Raw genomic sequence first — 10560 nt, 5'->3', positions numbered from 1 at the left:
CCATCCCATCCATCCAGCAGCGGGGGACACCGGCTGCCCCCGGCCCCCTGCCGCTCCCCAGGCAGGCGGCCCAGCAAAGGGCTGGCTGCAGGAGAGCAGCTAGGGCTCTACAACACCACCCAAAACCCCTTCTCACTGCTCGGGCAGCGTGATCCCAGCCTCTCTCCTGTCTACCTTGCAGGGACACGGGCTTTGCTGGGAGAAGCGAATCCTCCCACGATGGCCCTGCTGCAGCACGTGATGCTGACTCTCCCCTTGGGTGAGAAAGCACCTCCGTCTGCAGGGCTGGGGTGCTGACATCCCAACTTGGACACCCTGGCTTCTCCCTGTGTCCCTGTTGCCACTGAGCTGTGTAACCAGCTGTTCACCAGGAGAAGCAGAGGGGGAAGCTGAGTGGCAGGGTGAGACAGTGGGATGGTGGAGGAAGAGCAGACCCATCACTTGAGTGCCCTGAGCCTCCCCAGAGCTTAACAGTGGTGGTGGCACCACTAGCACAAGTGTGCATGGCCACTTAGAAATCACCAGAGCTGTCCCCACCAGCAAGCTCCACCGTGCCACCAGCACAAAGGTGGGACCGCAGCTGCTGGGGTGCTACAGCAAGGGGACTTTGCCGTCCGTGTTCACTCACTAACCCACACTCTCCCAACCATCCTCCCCTTCAGGACGTGCCTCCACAGGAGGTCGAGCTCTCCCACCCTGGCTGCCAGCAGCCCCCGCTCTCCCAGGTGGGCTCCTCCTGCCTGCTGGGGACTGGGGGGCAGCGGGGACCATCCCCTGGCCAGAAAGCCAGGCCTGAGCTGCCACAAGCCTGAGGAAGGTTTCAGCAACACCTGGCTCACTTTCTGAGAAAACAAGGAAAGAGAGGTTTACCCTAAACCCTGGGAAGCCCGTGTATTTTCATTGTATTTTAATTTTAAGAGATTGTCTGCCCTGCCCAAGATTATCTCATGGGAAAGAAAAGCCTGGCTCAGTGACTCGTGGTGAAACTTGTCGCTGAGCCAAATTTCCCGCACCTGATGTTCCTCCACAGCAGCAGAAACCAGAGTATTTCAGTTCACAACACTGCCCCGGGCACAGCGCTGGGGGTGAGGGGATGGAGGGGGAGGATGGGACCCACATCTCCTCCTGCTCTTCCAGAACAAGTCCTGCAGGTTTGGATGCCGAGCGGCTCAGTCCGGGAGCTGGAAAGGGCATGGTGTCACCCTGGGAACGGGGATCACGTGGGGCTGCAGCCAAGGGAACCTGTCTCAGGGATACGTTGAAACATACCCTGCTCTCTTGTGCAATAGGTCTTTGCAAGTACAATGCTGTATTTATACGGTGGGAACGGAGAGCCCAGGGCTGGACTCCGCAGAGGCATGAGTAAGCAGCTTCCAGGAGGTGCAGGTGCCGGCTGGGCCAGCTCTTTAATTCCTCTCCTGGGAGCAGATGCAGACTGGGAGCTGGGTCTTGACCAGCATCCTCCAGTACAGGGAGGATGGAGTTTTGGAGCCATGTTGTAAAATTTGAGTGGTCTCTTTCTATAAACACTTTATCTCCCAGCCCAACTACAGAATGATTTAGCATGGCTCCAAGAGAGGCAATGATACAAAGGAGATAGCCAAGACCTTAAAGCAGACCCAGTGGGCCAGGGACAGCCTCATGGGCTCAGAGGACTCGGCAGGGCTGGAAGAGCAGCAGTCCCATTGAAGCGCCAGCTGCAAGAAGACAAACATTTCTTGTGGTGCCAGTGCCTGGCTGAGCAGTGCCTCCTGCTCCTCCCATGTTCCCATGCTGCTCTTCAAGAGGCCACAGAGAGGACCACGGGAGGGGACCAATCTGGCCCAAACCAGGGGCAGGAAGGCATTAGGAACAAAGTTGGAGCAGGCTACTTATGCTGCTACTACAGCTGGGAAAAGTCAAGCCAGCCCTGCTTCCAAGCTGGAAATGGTTGACTAATTGATAAGTAGCAATTAAACTTGGAGCAATCTGCAGCAAAAGCTAGTTAGCACCTGAGGATTAAATTGGGGGGTGTTAACAAGGTGCTAAGGTTGTCATACCCTTCTCAGGAAGTGGGGGAGGGTGCCATTCCCTGGTAATTGCTTTTCAACAGGGTTCCTGCTGCTGGACTCAAATCAGCTCCTGACCTGGGAAAAATTCGGCCTGTCCCTTCAAAGGAAATAGGACATAACCTACAGGGCATAAAGATCTCCTGAAGAGACCTTTCAGACTTGCCCTTCTGGCACTGGAAAGAGGCTGTGTTGAGTCAGACGAAACTTGGTATTATTCTGGGGATTAATTCTCCGTCAGGGTTCAGTGGAAGCTCAGGAAAGCATTGCCAGCTGGGAACCTCCTTGGCACAGCTGAGCCCAGTTAGGGTGTGCTACCTACAGAGAAAGGAAACAAAAGGGTGCTTTCCACATTGTGTTCCCACCATTGCTGATACCCAAACTGAGCTCCTTTGGAGATGGTAGCTGAGAGCAGCACCAGCACACTGGTTTCATGCAGAATTACATGATGTGGTGTGTACCTGTGCTGAAGCACTTGCTTATGCTGCTGGGGAAGCCCTGCCTGATGAGTTGCTCTGCTGGATGCAGGACTGTGCAGGAGTCTGTCAAACAGGATCCATGTCAGAGACCTGAGCGAGAAAAAAGGTACTAGGGAGCTTCTTCCCTATAGGCACGTTGTGTTTTTTAAGCATTTGATGCTGAGCTTTGCGCTATGGAGCGAGTCAGATCAACTAATCATAGGGATCCTTTCTGGCATTAACTGGCACTCGTGTGGAATTGTGCTGGCCTAGTAATGGGCTTGGCTAGCTTTATCCAGCCTGGTGGGGTGGTTTGTGTTAGCAACAGTCTCCCAAGAACTCTCCTGTGCCCTCAGCATCATCTGAAAATACAGGTTGGTCAAGCAGTGCTGCAATGCAGAAACCAGCCCAAACTGTGCCGGAGCCAGGTAGCAGCACAGGTGCAGTGCTGTGCCATGGAGAGGACTAGAGCGAGACTTCAAAGACACCTCAGGTGGCTTTGGTAGGACACTCCATTTAATTAGATAGATAGCTTCACCCCCACCCCCAGGAGCTCAGCTTTGTTCACTGGTTTCAGGGAGTTTTAGGGTGCTCATTGTGCACATGACAGGATATGGCTCAGTGGGATGACTCACTCCCTGTAAAGTTAATTCACACTTTCCTGCTATTTCCATTCATGGGTCCTTCAGTAAGCTTTAATGCTGGGAAGCTGCAAAGCTGGGAGCCACCTCCAAATAATCCCACAGGTTGCTTTACATCTAGCAGACTGCAGGAGGACAGTGGGGTCTCAGACTTTGTCAAAAAAAAAAAAGAAAAAGAAACAAGTTCCCAATTTATGTTTTAGCAGCAATAATTTCCTATTCCCTTCTAGATTCTGAATCACATCTGCTCATTACCTCTGCTACACTATGGTTTTCTTTCCTACCTCTCTGCTCAACTCCCCCAGCAGCCTCACTTCCCAGCCTTCTGCCTTTGGAGCAGCTACAGGGCCCCAGATGTGGACAGACAGAAGCCCTGACCTACCTGTGGTGCTGACAGTAAGGCTAAAAGGATAAGTCCTGTGAGCTGTCTTGGATAGAGCCTTTGTGTCCTATGTGGCGAGACAAATTTTTTCAGTGCTTGAGTTGTATTTAACTACCAAGTTAAAGAAGGCTGGTGGCTAAATCATCCATCAGCCTAATGACAGAGCAGCATGCTGTTATTAAGGCTCCCAATGCAAGTGCTCCATGGGCTTGTCTCAGGGAGTGATGGGAGGGCTTCCTGACTGGTCCCTGGGTGGTGGATTCTGGGGAGAGGCCCTGAAAGCCTTCGATGTTTGCTATTCCATCCCCCTCAGCAGCCTCTACCCTGAGCAGCTGCTGAGAGAAAAGAAAATTAACTGAGACAATACAAGGATCATGGAAGGTTTCAGGTATGAGATTTTTACCATTGCTAGGGGGGCTTAGGACATGGAGAGAGAAGTGGGGCAATTTCCCTCCTATGCTATTGTCAGTAAGATGAAATAACTCCTCCTCCATCTGTAAGCCCAGCTTACTTTGCACTGACAAAAATCACAAACACAAATTGCAGACATTAAAAAAATTTATTTGAACAAATACTAAGACACAATCACAGAGGAAGAAAGCAGCTCTCAGTACAGTTTCTTTTCCAGAAAAAAATAATCCCTGTTTCATACCAAGCTACTGCAGGACGACCCTTTCTCTCCCCAGGAGGAGGGGAGGCTGCTGTTCTTTCCCCCTGTGCATTGCCCCATAGGGGTATGGCATGCTCCTCGGCAGGTCACACCACAGCCCTTGGTCTCACAGGCTAAAGAAATGTGTAAAGACCCAACAGGCAAACTGAACTAGTGATGCAGCGAAGGTGCCTGTGCAGGCAGGTAATGCATTGCTGAGCGAGAGCCTTGGTCAAGAAGTGGTGTCCTGCCTAGAGGTGTGCAGGACACGTCAGCACGTTTGTACTCTCCAGCTCTTAGGACTCCTCACTGGACCTGGGTGGTGTTTCAGCTGGGGTAGTCCTCCCAATGTTCAGCTGACTTTGACACACCATCCTTTTCAGATCCTTACCCTGGAAGCAGCTCCAAGGCTGTGGGCCCCCTCCATTTCCAAGAAGCCCTGCCCACCTCACTCATACTCTGATACCACTCAGGGAGAGAGCAGGCTTGTCTCACATCCTGGGGACTGCATGAGCTGTGCCACAAAGAGAGATGCTTGTGAGAGATGTTTGCAGGCATTTTTTTTCAATCCAGAGCCATACTGCATTACTTGCGTTTGTTTTTTTTTTACAGTCATGCTGGCCCAGGTATGTTTGCTTTTGGTGCAGGGCAAACAATCCACAGCTATATCCCCTTCTGTCACGTTACTCCAGAGCATCCCCAAAGTGATGGGCCATGGCCAGATGCAAAGAACCCCCTGAGTATTGAAAGCATTGCTCGACAGACCTGTCACATAAACCAGAACGAAATGTCTCTGTGAAAGAAGTTTTAGAAATTGATGCAAGTTCTGTACTAAAATGTGAGTAGACTCACTGGGAAATTAATCCCCTGAGAAACAGGTGAGAGGGCAACAAAGCAAACGTAATTAATGTTTTTCTCTGGCAGGAACTTTATGGATTTCCTTTGCTTTTGATTTCAGCAGATCAAGCAGTGAATTTTAAGAAAAGGAAGCACAACAGAAAGAAGCCCTGAGCCCTCTGTTCCTGCTCTGCAGCCTCAGGAAGAACAGTACAAGGTAAATTCTGTTCTCCTGTGTACATCTGAAACTGAGGATTTTACTGACCAAGAGGAACTCCCTCTCCCTACAACCCCCTCCTTTCAATTCAGAACTTAATATATTGACAATATTACTTTGAAATTGAGATCACTAGCAAATTTTCCAGGTCCCTAGAAGATTCCCTGAATATTAGCATCTCAACTAAGTAGAATCACAACTTTCATTTAACAATGTGCATTCATCTTTCCTTCTCCATCTCCCTTCCTTCCACCTCTTTTTCCTTTTTATTCCCTTCCTTTTCTTCTTTCTCTCTTCTTTCATTACATGCATGGCACTCCATCTACATTTTACCCCTTGGTAGTGTTACAAACCCTGCGCTGACACAGTTTGCTTTCTGCTAGACAGACAGAGCCACTCAGCGCTTTTCCTCATCCATTCTTTCTCTCAAAACACCACATGCACAAAAGGCCTTTCAAAATAGGTCCCCAAGTTCATGACTATTGCTCCCAGTGCATTCTCTCTTCAGCCTGCTAATGGCCTTTATTTAGGAAAAACCTTCTTAAGGCTACTCACAGTATAGCGTCCTTAAGAAAGAGCGCTGCTTTTTCACAGCCAAATGACTTCTCCCTATTTTGGCAAGCAGAACCAGAGGGGGAACCCAAATCTCACATTACAAACTTGGTAGCCCATGTCTGACCACATTGCAGTCACCTGTAACTGCCCCTGCCCTGCTCTCCGCCAAGCCTGTAAATCAGCCAAAACATAGGCAGGCTTCAAAAGCCCCTCATGTTTATTATACTGCGTCAGGACTCCAAAAGTGTGTTAGCCTCAGACAGAAAACTGGTTGTTTTGAACAATGTTATGAACCTGCCTGTTCTGGGGTACTGAGTCTTGGTGTGTTAAAGGCTCCCATCAGCCTGGGACACTACAGACATGTCCGGCAGGTACTTAGAGCTGCCTGGACCATTCCATATCCTGGCACAATGGAAATGCAGTTCGTGTCTCCTAGGCATCTGCTACTGTAACCCAGCAAAAGCCAGGCTTCCAAGCCCAGCAGCTTATCATACCCTCCTCGCTGGGGCCATAGGAACAGTCACTCCAAGAAGGTGCAGAGCCAATACTGGCATTGGATGTTTCTTTTTTCCCCCCCCAATCAAAGCAGCTTCAGACAAAGCAGAAGAACTTCTTCCAGCGGCACTTGGAGAGAGTTTTGATGCCTTTGGCAGTCATCTTCTTTTCCTGACGTGCTTTGTGCTCAACACCACTGACAATGGCCATGTCGAACACTTCTTTGAGGTTCTTCTGGGTCAGTGCTGAGCATTCCAGGTAGGCTTCAGCCCGGATTTTGTCAGCTAGACCTTCTGCCTGAGGCCGTGGCACAGGCTTCACGTGGTAGCGATCCAGGCTGATAAGGACATTGACATCGTCCCGCAAGTCTGCCTGCGTCCCCACCAGCAGCACTGGTGCCCGGGGGTTGTGAGTTCGTATCTCGGGGATCCATTTCTCAGTAATGTTTTGGAAGGAACTTGGGTTTACCACGCTGAAGCACACAAGGAAGACATCGGTGTCGGGGTAACAAAGCGAGCGCAAACAGTCAAAGTCCTCCTGTAGAAAATGGAGGGGAAAAATTTTTAAAAAGTCTTCACTGGACTGAACTCTAAGAGCATGACACTGCAGTGTCTTTTTCAGATGTTAACTAGGACAGCAACACCCTCAGAGGCAGGGTATCATGCTAACTTTATGGCCCTGTCATGGTTCAGGCACAAGTGTCAGAGCTGAGGAAGTCTCTGACTGCCACACCAGCAAATGGCTGATGCTGGACTAGTACATTTCCTTCCTTCCCAGTTAAACACAGCCTTCCTCAAAAGCCTGCAAACAGTCCCCATCCTACAGGACAAGAGCTGGCAGCTGCTTTGATAGAGCTTACCTGTCCAGCAGTGTCCCACAGCTGGATCCGGACTGGGGCTCCATCCACCAGGACCTGCACTGTAGCAGAAAGAGAATAAGGATGAGTCTAAGGGAGTTGTCCAGCACACAGACCTACAATCACAAGGTTTTTCCCCAGAGCACTCTGGTTTGTATCCCACTGAGAAGACTTGCTGAAGTCACTTGAGTCTTTCCTCCTTGCTGAGAATCCTCCCCAGCCTCACTAAAACAGCTGAAGCTTGTGTTGGGAACAGTAAGAGACCTGCAATAGACTGTCTGATTTGGTTAGCCCTTGGGTGTTTTGGGCTCCTATCCAGTATTTTGAAAGAATAGTTCCATATTACTGTGCAACTGCTTCTCTAGAAGAAGAACCAAACGGTGCCGTGAGAACAACTTGTTATTCTTTTTCAACACCCCAAGCAAGCAGATAAGGATAAACACAAACTGAGAACTTCAGCAACTTGCTTCTAGCTTCTTGGCCTAGGGTGCAAGTTCCAATAACTCTCCATTTAACAAGCTATTGGAGATTTTTCCCATCCAGGCCAGAAATTCGGATTGAAAAAAAAAAAAAAAAAAAAAAAGAAGAGAGCTTCCATAAATGTCCCAGCTAAGGAAAAGCAAAGACCTAAAAGCAGCTTTGAAATGAAGAAGGATTAAGGAAACATTGATGAGTGAAATCCCCTTCAGAGACTATCCACACACTGAAAAACTGCTGAGTTACACATGTAAGGTCTGCTCCCATTTCACTCCCTAATCACACCAAGCCTTCATGTGGTATCAGCTGACTCAGAGTGAGGGCTGGCAGGACCTCTGATGGAAATCTGGAATGAAACTGTTAGATGTCTACACACACAGACACCACAGAGACTCGCTAGGAAGCCAGGAAAAGGAGAAAGGGGTTGGGGGAGCTGGAAATCACTTGAAAGCACTGACAACGTAGATGGGGCTGTGCTCTGGTGAACAGAGGCAGACAATGGCTGGCGCTTGACAGGAGCTAGCTGAACACTCTTGCTGTGCCCAGGGAAGAGGCTTTATTGTCCTTCTTGTAAAAAAACCCAAACCCCCCCCCCAAAAACAAAAAAAACAAAAAACCCCAACAACCCAAAAAAAACCAACACACCAAAAAAACCCCAAACACAAAAAAACAACCACAACCCCCCCCACAAAAAAAAAAAAAATCCAGAAGCAGGCTCAATCTTTTGTGATTCTTGAAGTAACTAGCAAGGTGAGAAAAGTGATACAAATGACTTGGAGAGTTTAACATGAGCTCTGGAAGGAGAACAATTCTTCTCCCTGAAAGCGGTCTGGGGAGAAGGAGGGAGACACAGGCACAAAAGCTGAACTGAAATTTGGTGGAAGACTTGAGACTGAAGGAAAAACTAAGGGGTGGGTGCGTCCACCACAGTGCCACTCCTCGCAGCGTAGCTTGAAGTCATTGCTTCCTTGTGACTGGGAAGCAGTTGGGTTCTTACCATATCTTTGCCCCAGAGGAGGAAGAGAAACCTGTTCCTGATCAAAGAACCTGCTAGATCCTGACTTGATTTTCAAGGCACTGGGCATTTGCTTTTCTAGTATCTGGTTTGTTCTGTCTCACAAGTGTGTTGAGAGAAGGAATTACCATCGCTGAAATGCTTTACAGTCTTCAGAAGAAAGGCACCACGTATATTACCTCCTGCTCCAGTGCTTACATAAGGTTTTTTTGTACCTGCTGCTAGCCTAAGCTATGGTAGCAGCTCTGCACAGCCCTCCAAATACCGCCCTCACAAGGTACACACCTCAGAATGAGGCTGGATTTTGGTACAATAGCGAAGGGCTGGCAGAACAAGATAGCCGGGTGGAGAAAGGTCACTGGGTCCGCGTTTCACTCAAGGCTGCTCTACCTGCAGTGACACCCAGCAGGAGGTAGCACCCAGAGAGATGTGGCTGGGTGACAGTCCCACAGCCATTCCCATGATAACGCCATACTTTCTTCTGTCTTCTTGTTGGCATTACAAACTATCGACCAGAACTCGAGTTAGGATGTAAACTGTGAAGCTCAGTTCTGCTGGCAGTTTCAATTGCAGCTGTTCCCCAAGAGTGGGGAGAATTGGGCTGAAATTTCTGAAATGGATCTTGAACTGTGCTTTGTGAATCCAGGGAGGGACTTTCTTGAAGTTTATCCAGGTTAAGAGTAGGTATGGGAAGGGAAACTGCTCTATTCTCCCATTTCCTCCCAATAAGCAGAAAGTGAACTTTGGAAGACCCGTTTTTAATGGTTTTGATTTCTATCAGTTGCAAATGCTATGCACCTCTGGAAGTCAAGCTTGGTACTTGGACATTCAGAGTGGGGCTAAACCCATGTGCAGCTATCTTCAAATTACTTGCTGACAATCAGGGAGTCTCTGAACTCATTCTGCCTCCAACTTTCTGGATTGTTTTACTATGGATTTGCCCTTTCCAAAAATGTGGAGGCTAATAACTATGGTAACATCAAGCCTCTCTTAGCCCAAACTGAACACATCAGTGTAAAGGGAGCAGAGACAGCAGTAATCTCTCCTTTGGAGAACTTGAGGGCTCCTTACACCCATTCCCAAAGGGCCGCTGGACCCCAAACAGCAGCACCTTCCCAGTTCATTTCCTTCAAGTGACAGTGGAAGAGCTTAAAGAGAGTCAAGGCAAATCAGCAATTCCCAGTGAGCAACTGGAGGGACATTCAGACAAACAAAACGCTCCCTCTAAGAACCCATGAGACTATGACACATTAGAAGTCTCGTTCCTGGTCTGACTTGAGCCTGTCTCTAATCTACTGATCTACACTGTCATGTACTGCTGTGTTTCTTTCTACCAGATGGAGATCAGAAATCTTTCAAAGGGCTTTGTACTTTCCTGGGGTTTACATTGGAAATTGGAGCCCAAAAGAAGAGGAGTGAAGAACAAGAACAAAGATAGCATTTGCAAAACTGGAAACTAATGAGAGCACTTCAGCTGACAGGGGAGGCAATTCTAGCCAGACTTATAAAACTCTTCAACTTTTTGGCTAACTGATCATTCAGTTACACTAACATCAGTGGACATGTGGGGAAAAGGATGTTTTTGCTGAATATCAGTTGAAGCCAGAAAGCCTACAGTGTAATGCCGTGATATTTCTGAAGCTAAAGACCACCACCAGCAAATTAATCCCTCTTCCATCTCTCCATAACCCCACCACAAAACTAGGAAGATGCTCAGCTTCATAGAACTCACAAACCAACTTCCCACATGACCTGTTGACACACAAAGCTCCAAAATACAGCACTTCCACCTGCTAAACTTCACCAAACGCCTGCGGGAGTTGCAAAAAAATACCCTTGGGCTTTGCCACCCCCAGGCCGTGCTCACCCTACACCCCCAAACCCCCCCGGTGCGGCATCGCCCTGCTCCCCCCAGTACCACCGCGTCCCG

The 10560-nt window shown here is 48.9% G+C and overlaps 1 protein-coding gene across 1 annotated transcript; it reads right to left on the bottom strand.

The window, feature by feature from the left end:
• Positions 1–6378: 6378 nt before the first annotated feature.
• Positions 6379–7200, bottom strand: RHOV (ras homolog family member V; the record flags this gene model as incomplete). The annotated part of the gene is made up of 2 exons (XM_010077868.1): positions 6379–6819; positions 7142–7200. Coding segments are annotated over 2 exons (500 nt in total), but the record flags the coding sequence as incomplete, so codon positions are not given.
• Between the last annotated feature and the right edge of the window lie 3360 nt (positions 7201–10560).

This window comes from Pterocles gutturalis, unplaced genomic scaffold (genome assembly GCF_000699245.1).
Source record: "Pterocles gutturalis isolate BGI_N339 unplaced genomic scaffold, ASM69924v1 scaffold14758, whole genome shotgun sequence".
NCBI lineage: Eukaryota > Metazoa > Chordata > Aves > Pterocliformes > Pteroclidae > Pterocles > Pterocles gutturalis.
The sequence above is the reverse complement of the archived record's forward strand: the minus strand, read 5'-3'. Positions and strand labels throughout refer to the sequence as shown.